Below are 24,110 nucleotides of genomic sequence, written 5' to 3'. Positions count from 1 at the left end.
TCAGCGTTTACCATTGAAGTTAAATGTGCTTATGCTCTGCAGGTTTAGACAAGCGCTACCTGTGCGCCCCGAGGCTTTGATCACATTTCAGATAAAAAAAAGTTTCTCCTGTCTCTGTGCTCGAAGGAGCTTTGCACATTTTTTTGGTTTTAAGTGAAGACGTGTATGTACGGGACATGGCTTTCAACGCTTAGTTTTTCTGTGAGTTACAACTGCTTCAGTCATGAGCATTGTGTATCTTCCTGTAGAGTAGGCTATTCGCTCCTTAAAATGGTGGAATGAATGTGATGGCTCAGGTTTGCTCCAGATCTGGTATAGTCATGGCAGTTGTGAATTTAAAACAACATATTTTTTTTTTTTTTTTTGTATTTGCAAGGCAAAATCCCAGCCTTCACACTCTGCTCTTGTGGAGGCTGGCATCTTAGTTATTGTTTGTCTCTAGCAGGCCATTAGTCATTGCCACTCTGTTCAAGATTCGAGCACATCTTTGAGTCATTTTAAAATTTCCTCTATTTTCTCCACTGTCTTCTGAATCTGAATTTTTTTTTTTTTTTTTTTTTTCTCCTCTGGGAAGCATATGTTATCTTTTGCTGTCTGCACTGCTGCCTGAACAGAAGAGCTTCATGTTTATCAGCTCTGTTGATGCATCATGGCTGTGTATGCTTGGCTGCTGATAATCATCTCTGGCAGTGCTCTTTCATTTCATTATTGCAACACTGATGATGAAGATGTGTCATGTTGTATTATTTTATGCTGGACATTATTGCAGTATATCATTCAACTTTGAGTTGTGAGAAATCTACAGAGTTAATTGTATTAACTGGAAGGCCACATGAAATAATTCTTCCACGGTTTGCTCATTAAATTGTTTAATTATATATGTGAATATAAATGGAGACGGAATCATGGTTAATGCATGCTGACAAAGCTTCATTCACTTGAATCTTTTTACTCATTTCTTTTCTTTAATGGTCTTGTGTGCTGGACTGGCTGTTTATTTCTTTCTCTCCATGTCTGAAACTGCATGTGACTGTCAATGACTGAGCCTTGCCACATTGCTTGTAAAGGCTCCTTTGGGGTTGGGGCGGGGTTCGTCGTGTGGCCGGGGGTCCTGTCCTTCCTTTCCCCTTTGCTTTTCCGTCCTTGTCTCCCTTACTTCATCTTTCCTAAAAAAAAAAAAAAATCTGCACCTGCACAAACGCACCTCCTCCCACCAGAGCACTGACACACTCCCTTCCATCTGTCTTTTCCTACCCAGAATTCCCTAACAACCCGCCACCTGGGGGCCGTGAGATCCCGCAGGAGCAGCACAATGCAGGTGCCGCCATCGGGGGCGCTGTGGGGGGAGTGGCCCTGTTGGGCGTGGCGGCCATACTGCTCTTCATATTCCTGCGCCGCCGCCAGCGCACCTTCAAGGGAGACTACAGCACCAAGAAACATGTGTTCGGAAACGGTTACAGCAAAGCCGCACACCCTCCCATCCCCAAGAACCTGCAGTATCCGGATGACTCGGATGATGAGAAGAAACCCGCCCAGATCGGTGGCCCCGGAGGGTTTGAGGTGAGCGAGCGCGATTTCGATGCCGAAGCAGAGGACCTGAAGAGGCCCTATTTCACTGTGGACGAAGGAGAAAGCCGAGATTATGACGAGCGGACTCTGGCTTTCCAGTATGACCCTGAACCTGAGATAGCCGATGATATGATCTCTCAAACCGACGGCTCTGTCATTTCTAAGAAAGAGTGGTATGTGTAGTGGCATGCAACAACCAAACCAAACAACCCCTCGTCCCCCCCACCTGCATTCCACCGCACCCTTCACCTCCATCACCAACCCCACCCTCCCATTTGTCAAACTGCACCCTTCAAGTCCCCTTCCTCTTTTGGTCAACCTAGTACCCCCTTCCCCCCTGACTCCCCCCCCACATCAGACCCCATCCAACTAATCTCTATTAGAAGATCAAGAGTCTATTTAAAGTGCTAGCAACATCAACTTCTCAACATGACCGCATTGGTATCAATTCCATCAGGTGAATGGGCAAAGAATACAAACTAAAGGTATGTAATTGGACTCGTTGTCACTGACTCACGAGGCCAGGGAGGTGATTGGTTGATTAATACTGGTGTATTATTCTTTTTGTGTCATGTTTTTTTTCATGTTATAAATGTATTAAATGTATAAAAAGAGACTGCAGGTTGAGGTTTTGCTGAGCACATTTGTGAAAGTCCTACACTGGATGTACGATTTGTTTTTTTTTTGTTTTTTTCCAATACCATTGCCGTTTTGTTATTTTTATAATGTCTTTTTGTATGATTTTTAAGTGACCAGAGAATTGAGAGTTAAATGTCTGACATAATTACAGGTGGAGTTCTAAGTGTTTGTAATTTTGTGGTCAAATGTTTCAGAGAAAGAAAAAAAAAAAAATTACGTCATACAGCACCTCTATCATTTCTCCTGTTTCTCTCTGGGTTTAGCATCCATGAAATTACAAAAATTTTGTATATTTACAGCATTAAAAGCAGATATGTTATTGCTGTTTTCCAAAGACATGCTTAGTATTTCTTGACCCCTGTGTTTATATGCTTGATATATTTCTTTACTGAGAGGGAGTCAGTGTACTGAGCCGTATGAATATGGCAGTAACAGATAAAAATCAAAAAAAGTGTTTTCAATTTTCTTTCCTAAATTAAAAAAAGGGCCCACATCAGTGAATCAGAGTAGCAGGGGAGAGAAGGGCTACAATTGTACCTGACACAACAACACACTTTTCAATCACGTCCAAAATGGGTTTGATGAGTCTCATAGAAAACTTCAATAATTGCTCTGAAATGTCATCGTCACTTGACTTGAACAGGATTTACCTGTGTAAACGAGCTCAAAAAGTTACCACTATAATGAAATGTCTGATTTTTATGCTGAATTGTCATAATTATGTTTTGTTCTAACCCTTTTTTTATCAAATGGATGTCAGAGAAAAGTGTCTGGGGAATTTCCCAATAATGACTCTGTCTCTTCTTATAATTGTGTGACTGTGTACTGGAGAATAGACTTAAGCCTCCCCGCTTACACCAACAGCATTTTCTATGAGGAGTCGTCCATGGACACAAAGGACACGGATAGGAGGAAAATGTCAACCGATGCATATAGTTACATCTGCGAGAGAAAATATTTTAACATGTAAAGGGAATTGAAAAATATGATGGTGGCCATCCTGGAGTTTAATAAGTCACCTGCTGCTTTCATGGTGTTTTTGTTCCATCTCTTTTTTTTCTGAAATGAATTTCAGTAGCTGTTAGGGGGGTTTTAAAGGAATGAATGGTTTTCTGTCTCTTAATATTGGCATCTGAATCTGCCAGTGGGGATACAATGACCCTGTCTAAAGGCATTATATATATCCGGCTTTTTAAATCACTGTTAACAAGTGCCAGCTGATGCTAGAATAGCAAATGACTTGTTTCTCTCCATCATACAATCAGCAAAATGCATTTGCTTCAAACAAAAAAAAAAGTTCAATGTGAAACATCAGACACAAGATAAGACAAGCAAAGAAGTAAATACATGGATATAAATGAGATATCTGACTGGCTCTGAACAATATAAATACTGTATTAAGCCTTATTTTATGCATGTTTTTGTGTGGGAGTGGAAGTGCGTATGTTGCTATTTTTTCTGTATCAATTCCAGTGTGTTTGTCCTCGTTTGCAGCTCAAAAGACAGCACTTTTTCAGTGTTGTCAGTATTGACAAAGATATGAGTTTATGGGCACTCAGTACCCATCGACAATATTACAGTTAACACACAAAAGTATATGAATATATATATAAATAAAGATGAAAAAATAACATCTCTGTGAGAGTAAATCTCTCTGTCGGCTGGAGATGTGAATGTTTTACAGTCCATGCTTGTCTACTGTATGTTTTTAGATGAGCATGTTAATCATGAGCCTCAAACTATATTGTATTTTCAACACAAATTAACAGTACAAAGTGGGGAAATATCATGTTCTTATTAAAAGTCTGCTGATTTCAGCTTACTTTAGATTCATTTTTACAGCCTTATTTCTTTTTTTGTAAAGTGTATCCACTACAGTTGGAGAGCAGTGCATGAGGTTTGAATCAGAAAGTTTCAGAGGGGGAAAACTAATTGACAGCAGTGGGGTTGCTACTTTCAAAGTGCGAAAACAAATTGCAATTTTATAGCCTTTGGTTTATTGTGCTCAGATAAACTGCTTTGCTGTAACGTTTCAATTCCACGTTTACATCACATCAAAATAGAGACACATGTATGAAAAGCATGTTTTTTTATCTTTTATTCTTGCATTCAGTGCCTATCAAAGTCAGGAGATATGAGGTAGTCTGAACAGTTGCTGCTCCTTCATTTAAAGGTGCAGTGTGTAGGATTTAGTGGCATCTAGCTGTGAGGTTGCAGACCGCAACCAACTGAATGCCCTCTCCCCCTCCCCTTCCAAACATGTGGGAGATCCTACGGTGGCCGCAAAACTCATGAAAAACGCTAAAGGCCCTCTCTAGAGCCAGTGTTTAGTTTGTCTGTTCTGGGCTACTGTAGAAACATGATGGTACGACATGGTGGGCTCCATGGAGGAGGACCCGCTCCCTCTGTAGATATAAAGGGCTCATTCTAAGGTAACGAAAACACATTTTCATGATTCTTATTGTCAGGTGATTATACAGTAATTAAAACATACTTATGAATATTATATTCCATTTCTGTCAAGTCTGTTCCGCTCGATGCCACTAAATTCTACATACTGCACCTTTAAATTATTCACGCCATAGAATAGCATCATGAATAACTTAATATTAAAATATAACATAAACTGCAAACCTCTTCAGATCAGACAAATGATGATTCTTTAAATTGCAGTGAATTTCCGTTAGTACAGTACGGATGTTATTCCATCTGAGCTTAAGCACGACACTAACAATGCATCTGTACTTGATCTTAAAATCAATTGATCTATTAAAAGCTGCATTCATTACCATTTTAAAGTTTAATGATTTCTAAATGGTGATACAGCACTTTTTTTTTCTCCATTCAATACTGGATAGTTTAAGTCCTAAAGAGATCTAACTTTTGCAACATAGTCACACATCGCTGACTTTTCTAAGCACAACAATTGAAATACTAATCCAGTGGAAAAAAAAAAAAGATTTAACTTGTAAATTAAAATAAATAAATAAATAAAAAAAATGCTGCTTTGGCTCAAAGCAAAGATCAACACTACCCATTCTTAAAGCACAAGTTTAGGGTTTCATTTCACTTATTTTTCTGCATACATTATGAAACCACTGCCACACTTGCTTCTCAGACATGTTCAGAAAGAAAGCCCTTTTCGGATTTGAGTCGACATTCTGTATACTGGTAGATGTAAACATTGTCTTCATGTTGTCGGGGTGTTATGAGTTTCTATTTTGTAATACTGACTGTAACTTCATTCCATCCTAATCTACTTTTTGTATTCAGTATGTTCAACATTCCACTGTAAATACTGTATATAAGGTTGAGATTATAGTGGGGATTTATTTAGGGACAACTGTGTAGGGACCCTGGTCATGTAAAATATACCTATTTTGACTGCAAACATAGACTTGATGATGGATAGATGAAGTTGATGCATAGCTTATTTCCAAAGTCCCACCTAAAAATGCTCCTCCAGTACGTTTTTAATATGCCACTAGCGGCTTCACTGTCATACAAAGGGGTGATGCATACAGTTTGTTGATTTAATGTTATTGAAATAAAATCAAAAGAGAGAAATTGTCTGTATGCAGCCATGTGAATGTATATTTCTGAGGGTGTTACAAATATGAAAAAAAATCTCTTGTTCAATTGTGATGACCCAGTGAAGTAACTTGTATTTGTTTTAAGCATTAAATGAGTTCAATAGTCAACAGTGCCCTGTCCTAGTTCACTGATTGGATAGATGTGTGTATCTGATTGAATATGGTTCAGGTCTGCAACATATTTCTTATCGCTGTATTGATTTAGGTAATTTGAGCTCTTTGCCAATAGCTCTGATCAGAAATGTAATCTCTGTCCCCTCGTGCAGGTGCTAATGTTGATTAATTTCTTCAGTTCCATCACTTCCTGTGAGCCTTACATGTAAGACGTAAAAGGTTTGTTCTGCAAAGAAACTTCTGTAGTTTTTACAAAGATGGACAATATTTAAATCTGCACCTTCAGATGTTGCTCTGTTTCCAGAACAAATTTCCTTGTGGACACATCTTCAGAGCACAGAGAGTGTTTTAGGCATCCAGCCACTAAACAGAACCACAGTTTTGCACTGCAGCGTCCAATATTCAGTTATTCATTGCCGTTCCAGTTTTCAGAATGAAAAGCCTGCAGTGCTAATGCAGGATGATTCTCTCTGGATGCATCCTCGGTTCCCTCCACTGTTCACACTGAGTTGTCTTGCCCGAGCATGAAAAATTAAAATACACAAATCAAACATGGCTAGGAAATGTCTTATAATCCAAACACAGTGTATTTTAGAGGTGAGGGATGTAGTTTATCATCTTTACAGCATTTCTTTCAAAAAAATCAGTTATTAAAAAGAAACACAAAAAGATAAAGGGATGCATAGGGTATTTAACAAGGGCCTTCAGAGGTTATCACTGTAGCTTCTTATGGGTTTTCCCTTTAATTGGAGAGAGGAAACTGTCAAGCAGATGTTGATATTAAGTTCAGTGCTTAATGAAGCTACAGTGATATGATGAGAGAGGCCCAGTGTAGAGCAAGACAGATCTGTCTCAGGCTATGGGACTCAAGTGCAGACATCTGCACCATGCACATTAAGAGCAGCCCAGAGTTTGCAGCTGTTGCCATCCATTTGCTAAAAGAGCCCTTTGTAGCCCAAGGGGCTTTGATGGCACATAGGCTTTTAACATGCATGGCCATCTAGTTTTTTCTCCTCTTAACAGATCTGCAAGTAGAATTCTACCAACATTTAATTTAAGTACTCTTAGGATGAAAAATGGCCGGAGTTTCATTTTAAAATATGTTCCTCATGGGGTATAATTTCAAGAGCGAGTTTGTTAAAGAACATCATATGATGTCACACTGTCTAACACAGTGTAAAAGCTGAGAATAAAAATTATAGCTACTGTTAGAGACTACAATTTCTACAAAAATGAAAAACGAACAGACTGTGCCTGCCGTGATTTACTATGGATCAGTATGTTTTTGGATTATAATTCACATATTTTATGGTACCAATAAGTTCAGACAAGCATTGTGAATAAGTCTCCAATAATCTCAATGCAGCCCCATGAGTTAATGAGTTTTCTTTACATTTTTTCCTGTGAATCACATTACCTTTCAAATTTGAGTTTCTTTCAGGAGTCAGTTTGACTTTATAGGCCACCGTTGTTCACTTAACCCTGAATTGGACTTTTAAATGTGTTAATTATTTGCTTGGGAAGAAACTACTGTGAATTGTTGAGCTGTCGATTAGCTACAAATTGGAAAAAGATCTTAATCCAAATGGCTTCAGAAAGGCTGACCTACAAACACCCAATACCACGACTCGTTAAACTACAGCGATTAAACGGTTAACGAACATACTGTTTATGCATGAGCAATTCATTGGGCTGGATAATGGGTGAGAACTTTAGTCATTGATCGGTGAGGTGGCCTTTGGCTGCACTAGTTTCTACTTTTGAGGCAAGTTTGTATACAGATCCACACACTGATGTTAAAAGTTAAAATATATATATATCTCATTTCTTCTAATGACTGGTGTTTCCATTTAAGATCTACAGTATATTCAGTGGACGCTGCTGTGTGAGTTGCATCATGAAATGTTCAATCTGCAGGTAATATTGTTGTTATCAAAAGATTCATCAACCTAACTTGTATCACAGCCTGTAAAATGCAGGGAAAAAAGTGCATTGTTTTGTCATCATGGTATGTTTATGCATAGTTCTTTCTAATAATCTTTTTTTTTTTTTTTTTTTTGGATAAACAGATTGTTCATGGCTTCTAGAAGTATGTTTCTTTCTCTTGTTTTTTTTTTTTTTTTTTTTTTTTTTACCTTTTTTTTCAATGTACAGTCTGAGGTCATATGGGGTTGTCCATAATAAAAATGTGTTACTGTAAACGATGCTCTCCTTCTCATGTTCAACAGTCCTTGGTTGTAAATGATACAGGTTATTGTCATACACTTTATTATTATTATTATTATTATTATTAAGTTGCAGGTAGTCACTCTTACAGCCATCAGCCTTGCATAGTATAAACAATGTATTTTATCAGTCAAGGTTATTCAACTACATCACCAGAAATGCATTTTAAAGGGTTATGATTATTCTTACAAGTCTCAAAACTTAATATACTGTAGATGTGTTAAAAGATAAATAATGTTTTTTAGGAACAAGGTAAGAGATATTACACTGAGGTGTTCTGAGACGCCATGCTGGCAGCTCTGTGAGACACAGTCGCACTTTGAGTTAAATGCCAACGTCAGCTAACATACTTGCAGTGACAATGCTAACATGCCGCTGTTTTTTTTTTGCAGGTATTCATAAACCAAAGAAATAGAATAATTGGTATTTTGGCACTAGATGAAAAGCCAGAGGATCACCAAAGTTATTACAGTTTGTCTTGAGGGGACGATGGAAATCCATTCAATAGTTGTTGAGATATTTCACTAAAAAACAAAAATGTCAACCTCATGGTGGTGGTAGAGGAAAAATCAGGGAATCATCAAAGTCATAAGGGATTCTTCCTCTGGAGACCATGAATATCTGTAATGTCCATCCAATAGTAGTTGAGATATTTCAGTCGGGATCAAAGTGGTGGACCAACAGACCGACAAGGCCATCACTAAGGCCACACCTAGCATGCCTACAAATGATATTTTGTCATTTTCTTTATAAGAACACCTCAGACAAATGTTGCTGCTGATGCCGCTATATGCTGCTTAAGTTTAGCAGGATCCACATGAAAGATTTTTTTTCTTTTATATATCTTAATAGATCATATATATATTGTATATCTATTAGTAAAGAAGTAGTGATGAAGACTTAACAACTACAATAAAAATATACAAAAATAATGAATTAAATAACTAGTATTTATAGATGTTACCACAAACCCAACTGCAGGCATATTAACTTTGAATTGTGAGTTAATTTGGGATTTCTGCTGGATTTGACCACAAATATAGTAGTTAGTAGCCAAGTCTAAGACATAACTTTGGGGTAATTTATTGATCGGTTTTCAACCACTGCTGGATTATAGTTCCAAGTTTGCGGCCTACTTGTCAGTGTGATCACATGACACATTTTTCTCAGGAGCTTGTAACTCTGAGCATTGCACAAGAGGTGCTTCACTATTTTAGAGGCAGACAGTATAATCTTCCTCCATAAAAATCTAATGTCAGCTATTCCATACTACAGTAGCATTTGGAATTTGTCCGGAGTCTTGATGTTGCTCTGAGGCTTCAGGGCTCCAGGGCGGCTGTGGCTCAGCAAGGGAAGAGTGGGTCGTCCACCAATCAGAAGGTTGGTGGTTCAATCCCCGACTCCTCCTGACCGCATGTCGAAGTGTCCATGGGAAAGATACTGAACCTCAAATTGCTCCCGATGGTTGTGCCAGCACCCTGCGTGGTAGCTTGCCGCCATCGGTGTGCGAGTGTCTGTGTGAATGGGTGAGTGAGCAGCAGAGACATTGTGAAGCGCTTTGGATAAAAGCGTTATATAAATGCAGCCCATTTTGCTCCAAACAAAACTATTACTCCATGATAATCATCAGGAAAGATTGGCTTGTGGTATTTTCATTGGTCATCTGATCAAAGATGTCCTGAGATGTGTCACCTCCAACTCTATTTTCTCCACCCTGACTCTCACTATGCAGTGTATGTCTCCTCGGATTCTGTCTCTCAGGCAACAAATGGCGAGACTAAAATTGACATGTTTCACTTGGAGCGCCATCCAAAACGCAAGGCACGTAACTTGGAGACATATAGTATTCCTACCGTGACCAAACCAATGAAATGAACACAGAAAAAGGTACATTCATATTCCAGACAGTGTTCACATGGTTCTTTCCATCTCTTTAAATCTGCTCTCCACAATGAGCTGTTTGTGCAACATAATGCTGCGGCTGACTGGATATAAACAATAAAACAAACACTATTGTGAATAGATCATAAGACCAAGGCTGAAACCTTTCCCACTGTTCCTGCCGTGCTCTTGAGCTAAGCAGGCATTTGCCATTCATTTAGGCCTTTTTCAATGCCTATGTATGCACTTTTCTACTACTGTTTGCCCATCTGTTAGACTGATATTTGTGAATTCTGTACACTTGAAACACTGAGCCTATAGACTGCTCTGAAAAATTAATTAAATGATACACACAAGGCATTTAGCATCCATATTTTAGTACAAATAAAACCTTTAATGTTTATAGTGTGAGATCTCTGTGACAAAAAGTTATGAATGTCTAAAGATTTCCATAAAAATACATTACAAATAGATTTCCATAAAAATACATTACAAATAGATTTGTTGTTGCTTGTTGTTTCCATTGAATTTTGCCCTGAAATACAAGCTGACTTCTCATCATAAATCATTAAGGACACGTAATACAATGCAGTGTGTGTTTACAAATGCAGCACCTGCTGTGGCATAAAACTTCTGGACAATCACCAGCTTCTTCTGACCGCCACATATTATCTGTTTTGCAATTACAGAATAAAAGCAAGACTCATAAAGAGTCAAGCAGCATATTTAGAAGACCATGAATTTCTTTTCTCTTCTGTGAATCTGTCAGCACTGAGCACCTCCACGTTTCTTTGATATTTAGAACAGAAACCAGTGAAGTCAATCATAAAGTACAAATCTAAAAGACTCTATTGATCATCTACAAACTGAAAAAGAGTTGTTTATGGAAAAGTAACAACCCAAATTGTTTGTTCCCAGATAAAGCTTTTATGTTCTATATTGACTTGTTGTGACACACTGTTATTTATACCATTTTAATTCTTTAGAGGCCTGTCTCAGCATTTAAATGTGTCACAATCATACAGTGGAGTATTAACAAGTTTTCCAATTTCTTTTCTATTGTTCAGATTATTATTTTTTTTTTTACATTGTTTGCTCAGTTCTGCTTTTGTTTGAGAAAACATGTTGCTCACATAACCTGATCGATTGGGCATGCATTTTACACCCCACTGATAGACAGCGCAAGTCAATTCTATTTCCAGAAAATGTGAAATTATAATGAATTGGCAATTGTTTGGATTAACCCAGGATCAATCTGCTGAAATTATTATTGCCTATTATTTTGTAAATGAGACGGCTCATAAACAAACTGCTCCGATCCCATGAATAAATTTGTTGGCATCTTGAGGGATGCCTGCAGTTGCTGCTAGAGGCACACACTCCCACACACACACACACACACACATACCAGCCCTGCTTTCACGCCCTCCCATTTTCAGAGCCAGTCATGGCATGAGCAGCTCTGCTATCCAGCTGCGCATTAGCGTTCTCCAATTAAACTCAGCCATCCCAGAGCAGAACGAAAGGCCTAAACCCTCTGGTGAGAAAAGTGCTGACAACCCTCATCTACAAAGTCCTGCTGGGAATACTCTGTCCCTGTGACCATTTACCCAGCGTCCAAGAAGTTGTGTGTGTGAGTTTGTCTGCGTGTGGGTTTAAGAGGGGGAGAGAGGAAGTTAGCGTGCATATCCTTCAACCCTTTGTGGACCGATGTTTTTTCTGCACAGAACCCGAGTGACCTTTGATGCACATTACCCCCTGAATTACAGTTTTCATGTGGATAACCACAAAATTTTGATTTCAGTGAGAAATTATGAGCAGGAATTTGTGGTATTTCCTATGCATATTAGTGGTAAAAGGCTTATGAAATTGTTTATCGAAGGCAAAATTGTAATAATCAGCTTGTTGACATTTTCTTGGAATTTGTGCATCGTATAATGGTTTTCTTGTCACTGGCTGAAATTAAAAAAAATATCCTTGAATATTTATTCCTAAAGGAGCTAGATGGTAAAACAGATTGTGTATGACATTCTCCCTGAAATCCTCAATTATACAGAGACTAGGCGCGATGACAAGAACAGAGAGATAGAGCTCAAGGACATTAACCTTCTAAATTTAGTACACATGATGTAAATGCATATAAGCACAAATATGTGTTCAGTGCCCCTGTTATAATAAAGCACAGATAGAGATTTTTTGATTTGTGACATTTTATTTAAATTTTTGGTTTGGTATAAATATTTGTTGTACCTGATGAAGGTCAAACAATGTTAAGTCATAAATATTCCAGGAGTAAGCGATAGTGTGTAGGAGTTTTCTCATTTTCATTTTTAAATGTTTTATTTGGTGCAAATCCAGAACTAACGCGCCCACATGTTAATATAACATGCACACATTCTTTTAAGATTTTGCTCTTCCAGTGAGTTTAACACAATTTCACAGATTTCCTGAACAATTATTTAACATCATTATTTAATTAGCTTGATAGTTTGTGAAATAAAGATATTGTGTTTGTCTGAGGCTATAATTGGTGGATGCATTGATTTAATTGAGTGTAAAAAATAACAAGCCAAAATTTCAAGGCATTAACTACTGATTACCAGCTGGCTTTATCATTAGGGGCAGTGGCCTAAAGGTTAGAGAAGCGAGCTTGTGTCCGGAAGGTTTTCAGTTCAATCCCCAGACCAACGGGATAAATCAGGGTGGGGAAAAGTGAAAGAGCAGCACTGGCCCCCTCCCTCATTACCACCACTGAGGTGCCCTGAGCAAGGCCCTTAACCCAAAACTGCTCCAGTGGAGCTGCTCAGTGGCTGGCAGATCAGACTCTGGTTGTACTGGGGAGCTTCCAGGTGTGAATGTGTGTAACTGTGTGAATGTGATCAAGGCATTTCTGCAAAATATATATTCCCTGAATACATAAAGGATAAAAAAAACAGTAACTAGTTAAAAAACTAGTCTGACTCACAGGATGTAGACTGTGGGTATAAGCCTGCCACTGGCTGACTCAGTGGGAATTCTCCTCCCCTTCTGCTATCTGTGTGTTTTTGAAACACGAGTTTCAATGCATATTAGTGGTAAAAGGGTGTTACTTCGTGACAACAACCTCTGAGCTAGCAACCAAGTTTTAACAAAGATTTAATTACGTTCTGCGAGAGCTACATATAGCAATTAAGTAGTCTGTGGTTAAGTCCAGTGAGCTCCTCTAGAGCTAAAGTATAGGCAAGCTTCACCACTAGGGCACCAGTGATCAAATTATGTTTGTCTTTTTTATCAGTAAAAGTCGTATCACAAAGTCAACATACGTCTTTCACTGTTTTATGTGGTGTTTACTTTTGCAGGGGTTTAGCCATTTTAATACCTGTGCTCGCCTCCCCACATGCAAATGTTCAATCAAAACAAGTCCCCCCCCCATCACTATTTTGCAAGGACAATGTCGCTGCATCCTGGGCCCAAGATGATTGTGTTTGGTTTAAAGGTATACAAACAAGCCAGTGCGTTTTTTTTCCCCCTTATAGCACAATGATAGTGGGTTGAGCCAGACCTCTCTCCAGTGCTGGTATAGTGCTGACACAAAGTGTAGCGATAGGTCTGGCTATGCAAGACTAATTAAAAACAGACATATTCTAAGCTAATGATCTCCGATGTGATTCAGATATAAGAGATGATATAGAGGAAAAGCAGATCACTATGCTCTTCATCAATATAAGAAGCGCTTTCAGTTGAATATGTGCAACCTTAATGAATTCAAGATACTATACTATTCTTGAACAGAAGGACCAGTCCCAGCCTCTGTAGTCTGTATTGACATTCAGCTACTAAGAAATACTGTCCTCGGGCTAAACCCAGATCTTTGCCAGTGTCCTTGGTGATCATCATGCATGAATCCGCAGCTCTCACTGGGAGAGAAATGCAGGATGCAGGATGAGTCAAATCTCACTCAGCATCATTATGTCAGTTGAAATTAAGATTTCACCGGCCCCCAGACAATAAGCTTGCCATGAAATGAAACTTCACCTGTTAAGAATCACAGAACTTGCTGACTGCAGGGAGAACTCCACGTCCGCATTCAGAATGATTCATCAAGCTGCAGTAACCACGGACTTCCAGTGCCTGACAAATGGGACAAATGGGGTAAATTAAGAATCCAGTGTCTCCCACCCCCACGCTCTCTTCCCTGACTATTGACTCTCACAGCTTTATCAGTGTACATTAGTGTCCATGCCAGTCTACATTTAGACTAACTGTGCCAGAGGAGGCAGTCCATCAGCACATACATGTCTGTCGTCATGCAGAGCCAATGACCCTTTGTCAGAAACAATCCTCCTCAGCAGAACCACGAGGACGAGGCTGCACTGTCCAGTCGTTACAGCAGTGAGACTCTCCTCAACTCAAAACAAATAATAATGGATAGTATATAAATTAAAACCATAAAGCTGCACCAGACAGGATTTTAATGTCCAAACACACAAGCTTTATCAGTTCAAATGACAGAAAAGCATCCTGTCCACCAAATTGAGATGCCATAGATTTGACATAATTATCCAAATTAAATTGGTGTTAATTTGGTGTTCACTGTGGAGAAATATTCACCAAAGACAGGAAAATATTAGTCAAAACTACTAAACTACTCATTTACCTCGCTCTCACTTTAAGCATCCTTCATCATAATGAATCACATAATGCTGTGTTGCACTTTGTTGACACTCACATGATTCCTTACTTTTGATGTTTGCAAAATTTAAATAGTCACCTCATTCTGACAATTTTCTCCACTGCAGGATAATCTCAAAAAATGTGGAATTTCCCAATTAAAATTTAAATGTGATTAGATGTTAAAAGAGCAGCAGTTTTAGATAGATTTTTTTCAGCCTGGTCGCCGGAATAAAATGTTGGCACTGTACGTTTCTGCAAACCACAGAAACGTTGAATATCTACGTTTTAACACGTGAAATATGTAGCATATTAACATTTCAACAAAACATAGCATATTAACATTTCAACAAAACGTATCATATGAAAATGTCAACAAAACGTATTATATCATTTCCAAAATACGTATCATCTCAACATTTCTAAAGTGACATAGTTCACATGTGATCTATATGAGTTGATCTTTCCTATATAGGGGGAGGAGGAGGAGGGGCAGGTGGATGGTTAGTAAGTTTCTTGTAAGGAAGTTGGAAGTCAGCAGAGAACACGGTTTGTTTTTCTGGTGAGAAAACCATCTTTTTTTAGTGAGACATCGGCTGTTTTTATTTTATTTTTTATTTTTATTTTAACCCAAACCATGATCTTTCCGTAATCCTAACCAAGTGGTCTTTGTGCCTAAACCTAACCAGACCGTAACCACAGCGTTGTCACACCATAAAACATCATTATTCAACGGGTAGAAATGTTAATATGCTATGTTTATGTTGAAACGTATATATTCAATGTTTCTGTGGTTTGCAGAAACGTTCGATGCCAACGTGTTCTTCTGGCGACTGGGTTGATTTTTTTCCACAGTTGGAAATGAGACAGTGAGACAGAAAGTGGAGGCAGTGGAGAAAAAGAAGCAGTGGGATCTGATTATCTGCCAGGAGGGACACACGCAGGTAGCTGCAGTGGCGGCTGACTTAACCACTCAATTATTTTTGGGCACCAGAGGTCAGGGAATATTTAATTGAGTCCAAAGTTCTACATCTTACACCGACTCATGTCTCATAGATTCTGTAGCTGTGGACTTGTGGGGTTTGACCCCCCAACTCTGGTCTTTGAAGGTTCAGAATTGCTGCTAGCAAAAATGAATCTCCTAATCTGCTACAAATGCATATGCAGAGCCAGCAATTGATTAGATTACAGTGCTATTTGCAACTCCATCTTTGAAAAGCTGATCCATGCAAAAATGCAAACAAACAAACTGATCCTCACTACACAGCCAGTTGGGACTAATTCCCCTGACGTCTCATGGCTGGTTGCCATGACAAGTCACAACCAATTAGTTGCTTCAGGAAGATTGGCTTTCTCCAGCAGCAGGTTTCAATACCCAAACCTGAGGTCAGTCACTGAGCACACGTCAGCAGAGCTGATATTGCTTTGTTCTGTGAATGTGTCGGTGTTATTATGTGTCCATTCAGGGGACTGGAGATATTTTAGCTGTTGAAGACACAAAGAGGCTTTAAGAATGCTTCATTTTTACATGACAATTTAGAAAATGTAATTGGGCCACCTAATGACAGAGGTTCAAAAATACAGTTTGTTCTTATCTGGTTTGCCCAGAGCTTTCCTTTCATCCCTCTTGAGAGACAATAAGTCCTCATACCTAAACAACAACACAGGTTGCTTGTAAGTGTCTTCCAATGCACATATGACCGTTACAGATGCAATTCATATGCTTTTTATGATCTGCCACCTCTATATCTAGTCAGGTCTGGATAAGGTTAGGTTACGGTTAGTAGAGTTAAAAAACATACAAAGAATCCCATCACCATCATGGTTGAAAGAAACCAATGTTAACTTTTGATGCGTTGAGGGACATGTCATGCAGTTTGTTAAGATATGTTGTCTTTGTTGTTGTCTCTGTGATGTCTTTTGCAGTCATAGAAGCTCGTTTGCTTCTGCACACTTAACCCAAATTGGTGTATTACACTGCTTTCTAACGAGACACAAAATGGGACTGCACTTGGTACATAAAAGCCAGAAAAGCCAACAGATGTTGGATTTAAGAGAGGGTTGCACTGTTGAAAGGCCATGACAACTTGTCTGAACTTGTCCAAAGGTCAGCGCTGTATATAAAATGCATGCTAGTTAGCAAGCTAACCAGCTGAGCAAGAGGTTTTCAGCCTATTTGCAAAACTGTCTTTCTTTTCGTCTGTTCTCTGTGATTCATGGAACATTAACAACTGTGAGTGAAGGTCACAGTCAACAGGCATCTTGTCGAGCTATTGAACGCTGTTCCCTTGAGCTTAGAGGACTGAAAGAAAACAAGATAATTTTGCACTGTCTTTAGTCCCATCTGTGACATCAGCACTTCTGTTTTTCCATAATTTGGTCATTTAACATTTCCCAATGTCATGTTTATAATGAGACTGGAAAACCTGGCACAGACTGTGGACATATTGGATTTAAACATTTTATCATTTTAGAAGGACTGTAGAATCAGTGAGATCACAAGAATATCTTTGCAGATACAACCTGCACCTCTTAACCTGCACAACCTGCACTTACAGTACTGCACAGACGGGGATAAATTTATGAACTTCTGCCACTGGCTTTTGAAAAAATGTATGATCTTTTAACTTTGCCAGCATTTTCTGTTAAAGTTTATCATCTTTGTTGCAGTTTTGCTACTATATCAGAAACGTGTTTGGCTTAAGGAAGGAGTATTTTAGGAAACAGGAATAATCACCCGGCACATACACATAAGCAAATTTATGTGGTTGATGTGCCTTGAGATTTTAACATATTTTTGAGTTTTAATTTGCTAATCAAAGTTATAGATGTATTAGCTTAATTTAATGCTCACTAACACTGATGACATGTTTATTTATAGCCGTATCTCCCTGAAGATGATGAAGGTGTACAAGCTGATAATCACTTGGGCCTTTTTCTAAAGAGCTTTGTCATCTTGTTTTTGCTGGGAAGTTGGCAGAAGCCGTGGCCTTCAGAGGCGTTTCTGATTACTTTTACTACTTGTTGATCTTTATTCATTACTTGGATTGTGCATATTGTGGTGTTGTTGTTGGTGTGTTTGCTTTGCATTAGCCACCCTCTGTGTACTCAGTCAACAAATCACTTTTAATGCTGCTGTGCTTTGCCATGACATGAACATTTTTAAACAATCAGGATGTTTAGGGTTTGAATTTGTTGCCATGAAGACAACTCATTTAAATCTGCGAGTGGTTTATCTCTCACTTTGTGCGAGATTTGTTTTCCACCAGTTTTATTGTCTACATCTGTGACATGATGTAGATAATACTTAGCAGCTTGTATAATTGAAGTAGTAGGCTACATACAATAATGTTTCAAAAGAATAACCTTTAATGCTTTCACTTGAACATCCGTCATGGAGCCCTGATGGCTATTTCTCAAAGCAACACACAAGTGAGGAATGACTCACACTATATGTGTAGTTATTGACAGAAGGACTTCCTGCCATGAAGCATCTTGTCAAAAGGAAATGTGGTACACTAGTGTTGATTGAACAAGTTTCCCTTGTTTTGAATAGCCTTGTGTGTAAAAGCTTCTTGTTTGAATACAAGGTATTCAGCGACGGCAAGTGGATGCCTGGCTGATTGTTTCATGACGAACTTGGCATAGCGCGGCTCTTGACATGAAAATTCACAAGAAAACAAAGCTCAACTTTAAACCTCCAATTAATCAGCACCACTGCAAAGCTTAACACGCATTGAGGGGATCCGGTTCTTCATGCCAATGCCAACTGTGTCAGATGTAATTTATATGTTCTGGCTTTTTTTCTGGCTCTAGTAATAAAGATTTTATTCTTCAGAAGACAACACTACACTGATACACTCACTGTAAACATAGTCTATAGCCTTCAGTTATTTATAAGAAGGTTTTTGTGCACTCGGTATAAAGCTGTATGTTATTTCTAGCATTTCAATGACTGACTTGAAGGACGTTTCCTTGCGAGTGGCCTCAAACTACAGAACTGTTCATGTCACTGAAAACAAAACAGCTGGCTGCAGTGTAAGGGAAGAATGCTGCAACACAATTTACTATATGTTGCCTATATATTTACCATATGTGTGATTTTTTTTTTTTTTTTTATGAATGATGACCAGAGTGAACACAGTGTTTTATCTGCAGCTACTGAGAGCCATTAGTGGAGGGTGTATGGACAGTTACATTGAATAAAACATAAGCAAACAAGATGGAAGTAAAACTGAAATTCGGTAAGAATAACTGGCCCCTATATATGAAAACTTATTGATAATTCATTAAATCTTCAAATATAAGAAGCATCTCATTAATACAAAAAAAAAGACTTTCACCAAAAGAAATAGAAGGATGTTCTGTATAATATTATGGTCTTACACTACTTCAAATATCCTCTTGCTCAGAGAGTGAGGTGAGCTTGATACCACTTTCAGTCTGCACAATGAATATGAAGCTGCAGCCAGCAGCCTGTTAGCTTAGTTTAGCATAAAAACAGAAAATGGGGAGAACAGGCTGTCTAAATGTAACACAATCCACCAGCACCTCTAATGGCTGAATTATGCTAGAAAAGAACTAGTTTGCACAATGTTGTTGTCCATCCTCATCAGCAGGCAAAAGTGTTTGTATCTGCTCTTATTACTATTATTAGATTACAGCTCCAAGCAATGATAGAAAAGCTTAGTTTAGTTCAAAAAAACTTAATTCATCTCCACAGGCATGAAAAAACAAAAAAACACATACTACAGTATGCAATGCTGCATCAGCTGTATACAATATTCACAGATAGTGATACATAAAACTATACCCTCCAGTGCAGCAGTAAACACAGTGTTGTGGAATGTTAAGAGATGGAATTCGGTTTCATTTATTGCCGGTAAATGGGGTTTCAGCACTTGGGAGCGATGCAATATCAAAATACATGAGACAGAGTCTGATCTTTTTTGTGTTTGCTGTATGCTGCTGTGTTATACAGTATATTGTAGTGCCGAAATACAAGGAAAGGGTCTTCTACTTCTATATTCAAGGACACATTTTGACCACTGTAGTTGTTACACTAGATGCTTGTGTGTGTGTGTGTGTCTGCTTTGAATAACTGCCATGTTCTAATAATAAGTTGTTAAATTAAAAGACAGATTTCACTCCTCATTATGAATTTCTGGCAAAGGGATTTCTGGCGTTATTGAGACAGTAAATTCAATTTTAACGACTGATGTCTGATAACCACGACCGGGTTCAATATGTTTTGACTCGTCATCATCCCTCATCTGTCATGATTGACAGAATTCAAACATACTGTTTTTAAATACTTCACAAGCTTTTAACTGGCTTAAAAGGTCAAACTACTCAACCACCTTGCAAAAGTAAGTCAGGGTAGCTTCGCGGTAGTGCTGCTGTAGTGCCCTCGAGCAACCCAAAGGTCAATTAACAAAAGCAGGTCAAATACATTTAGATTTCAAATGAGATAAGAACCAGATTTATCAATTGTTTTTTTTTTTGCCATTTGTAACATTAGACCTAAAGGTAGATTTTGATGATGATACCCGACTCCTCCAAATTGTGTTTTTGGCTACCTGACCACAGTGTGACTAATTCAGTCTTTAGTCTCTTCCTTGTTTCAAACAGGAGTGTGTGAACTGTATTACACCTGGGTGGCATGCTTTAATTAAAATACAATCATGCTGCTTTACTCAGTTCATAAAATAATGACAACACAAACTTCAGTGACAGCTCATGAACAAAGAGCTGAAGAGCAGGCTGAAAATACCTGCAGGGCTGACAATGAAAAACTCCACAAGACAGACAAAGAAAAAAAAAACAAAAAAAAAAAACAACTGGATGATATGAAAGCAAGAAATACAGAAAAAAAAATGGAAAAGCACATTCACACATCTATTAGATATGATTTCAGAGGCAAACTACCTATCCAATCTGGTATTCCATTTTTGGAATAGATTATTCCAGTTTTTGATTATGAGATGGATTCTTGCCTTGGCATCTAATCAGAAAAACGACATCAGTTTCAGGGTGGCTCTTGTGCCAGAGCTATTAGTGTGATCGTTGGGAGTGAACGGATCATAAGAAATTGGCAAAATGGGTTCATTTCAAATTGGCAGATTTATTTGATATTAAAACCCAGTCACCAAGTGTTTGTATACTGTGCAACAACGGTGACATATTTACGGCATGTCATTCAATGCTTTTGAAATGTTCTGATTTAATTGGTTGACTGCTGATGCCAAAAAAAAACATAATTATATTACAGGACAGTCATCGAAACAAACATTTGGCTTAGTTGAAAATTAATTCCTAACAATGTATACAAAACCCCATTTTACAAAAGATGAGAATAAAAAATAAATGCAGTTGAATAAACACCTCAACTCAATGCAACAAAATGGAAAGCCTCATATCCTGTACGCAGTGTTTGTTTCAGTGCTTTTGTGTTAGATTGCATCATTTTCCACATTTGTTCATGTTATTGTGTCCACCGTCTGTAATCATATGCTATTATTTGTATGAATGACAGAGAGTCGTACCGGGGCAGATGAGCCTATTGGAATGACGACAGCACTCTCGATGTTTCTGAGCGACTTCATCGTAGAAGGGCTTGATATGATTTTACGTACCTCATAATTAAGTGACTGTTCATCCATCAGGTGATGTCTTTTATTTTTGTGGGGCCATGCTGCCGTGCATGTTGTAGCAGTCCTCTCGTGTCATCTATTTTCAGGCCAGAATGAATCAGCTTCTCCTCTCTTTTTTGTTCGTTTTGACACCCGACAAAACTCATCGCCTCTAAGGGAATTGGAGGAGAGGGTCTTGTTTTGTTCTGGCAGTTCTTTCAGGAATAGCCATCAATCAGGTGATCTATTGTGTTAGAGAGGGACCTTTCTCTATTGAATTCATGACTTGCTGCAAAAAGCAGATGCTACAATGGTATTGAAAGTTTGCAGGGTACATTATAATCTGACGTGAAAGAGCCACAGTGAAAGACATGGGGCAGTGCTTCATAATGATTTCACTCCCAGTTTATATGTCAAGATGAGGTGACCCCATTGGACGAGGCCTCTGCTTTGATAGGATTTGTATTATAATGATTATTCTCCACGGATCATGTTCCTCCAAAATAAAAAAGGAACAACTAGGATTATTTGGCATTCTCCTGTAATTGAAAACAAAGGCAAGATTGTGACAAAGCATCGCAACTGAAAAAAAAAAAAATGGACTTGAACTCCTTTTATTATTGGCTGTTTTCATTAAAAAACAGTACAATAATCTTTTTGATTGTGGTTGTTTAATCTGCCTGACATTGAGGTTTTTGGAATATTTTTATTTCATGACAGACTATTGAAAAATGAGCAGTCTTTTTCCATGCAACAACCGAATGTTGATAGATTTGGTAGAATGTCAGCGGGCTGGAACAAGAAGAGAAAACAGAAGACAGGAGTTGTTTTGGATATGTCCATTTTGCCTGATGCTTCGGCTGATCGATGAGAAGGGCTGTGGTGAGCTCTCGTGAACACATTTACTTCGTGTTTCAAAGAGCGAAGACTGACTGGGGAGGGAGTTTGTAAGTCTTAATTTGCTGGCATTGTCAATCAATGCTCGTGTTTTTCAGGCTGGAACTGCTCAGACGAAGGATAAACAAAGTGCAGGCTCTGTTTAAAGAGCCCTGGGTGGAGGGGAACCAGAGACAAAACAAAGATCTGGGTGAAACTCTGACTGTGTACATCATTTCTGCAGAAGAGGACTTTGAGAACAATGCATTTGTTTGTTTAGGTGGTATGAAAAAAAAATTGAATATTATATTTTGACAAGCCTCTGGGTTAGTGATCCCAAAAACAGTTCCCTGAATACCAGACTGATGTCAGAGCTTGTTTTCTCAGCATTTCTCAGCGGAGCTAACTGTGCCTATTCAGACACTCATTGAATTATCACCTAAAAAGTTGCAAATGCCCACAGCAACAACAACTATTTTTTTTTTTTTATTACAGATTCAAACACACAGCATGAACTTTGTAAACTACATTTCTTTTATCTTAATGCTCTACCTTTTCGGTTGTCTTTCACTCTCAGGAGCATGTTTTTGTTGCAGTCTCATGCACAATCTCATCTTGGGAGTGGGTCATTATAATTTTTGCAGATTTCATAGGATTGTAATAGTAGTTACATGATGTCATGTGGCTCTTGGGATGCCAATGGTGATGATGCTGGACTTAACAGAAGATGTCATAAACAGCTTTTCCGCTCTGTGAATCATCTTTCCCATATTAAGTTATTGATTCTCCATTGCATTTTTTTTTTTCCAGACACGTGTATCTCTTTCTCAGGTTTTCCCTTTTTATTGAAATTCTATTTGAGTCCTGTGCCTCATGGTTTTCTCGCTGCACCGTAATTATCCTTGACCCTCATAATGACGGCAGCCTGTGTCCCCTGTGCCACCGTGCTTGTTAGGCTGACATTCAAATATGGCTCAGACACAGTCTTTTTTCAGACACTTCCGTTAGGCTTTCGACTGTTTCACTGAGTGAAAGTTAAAAAAATACTGAGGCGTTTCCACCCCCTGCCAGCGCAGGCCAACATGGCTCCCACACAGTGTCTGTTATGCGGTGTCCTGTGGAACAGTTTTGTCAGCTATGTGGTGTAGGAGTGGGTAATGACATTCTTACTACAGATGTCTCTAATGACTCATGACAGGCAAACACTGGAACCAAGCTGTGGTTATTAATTTCACTGGACAAGACTTGATTTGAATAATTGTACCCCGGATGACTTGGTGAACTGAGTTATAATAATAAGAAAAAACTTGTGATTGCAAATGCACAGTGATTGTTGCAATATAAATCATATAGCATGAAAAATAAAGCAAACACCTGTGTGTTTGACTTTGCAATTAGACCACAAGTCTTGACCAAACCAATGGTTTTGCACAAACATTTATTTGTGATTTTTGCCTTTCATAGACACCTGGATTTTTGAAACATGATTTGATTTACTTTTTCTCTTGAACCTTTGCACTTTGACAGTTAGCAATTTAAACAGAAAATTCTGCTACAAAATATGAATTATTAAGTATTAGTCAAAAACTTATGAACCTTGTGCCTTATTCATACAAACTCATTCAAAGTAACAAACTCTCTCTTGCCTCTCACAAGCCTGAAGCTTGTGGATATGTTTGCACTGGGGACTTAGCGATTATCAATTAATCTAGAGATTGTTTTCACAATTAATTGAGTCATTGTTTGATCTGTTAAATGGCAGATAATCAATAAGAAAACAAAACAAAACACAAGCCCAAGGTGGTGATATCAAATTGCTTGTTTTGTTCGACTAACACTTGGAGACCTAAAAATATTGAAATGACTGTAATAAAGGTCAAAGAAAGGAAACAAATACTCACAATTTGGAAGCTGGGACTAGAGAATGTCT

The 24,110-nt window shown here is 38.4% G+C and overlaps 1 protein-coding gene across 5 annotated transcripts in view; it reads left to right on the top strand.

Annotated features, from left to right (window-relative positions):
• The window catches only part of nectin1b (nectin cell adhesion molecule 1b), a 152,435-nt gene that overhangs the window by 72,894 nt on the left and 55,431 nt on the right, over positions 1-24,110 (top strand). Inside the window, exon 6 of one of the 5 annotated variants that reach the window (XM_044353632.1) lies at positions 1,259-5,909. The exons of the other annotated variants lie outside the window; for them this stretch is intronic. Within the exon in view, the coding sequence (XP_044209567.1) occupies positions 1,259-1,752 (494 nt within the window). The 3' untranslated portion in view covers positions 1,753-5,909. Of the gene's footprint in view, positions 1-1,258; positions 5,910-24,110 lie in introns of those variants that run through there. 5 annotated transcript variants of the gene reach the window in all.

The sequence above is a fragment of the Thunnus albacares genome, chromosome 6, assembly GCF_914725855.1.
Source record: "Thunnus albacares chromosome 6, fThuAlb1.1, whole genome shotgun sequence".
In the NCBI taxonomy this organism is placed as follows: Eukaryota; Metazoa; Chordata; class Actinopteri; order Scombriformes; family Scombridae; genus Thunnus; species Thunnus albacares.
Note: the sequence above shows the minus strand (reverse complement) of the source record. Positions and strands in the feature narration are given on the sequence as shown.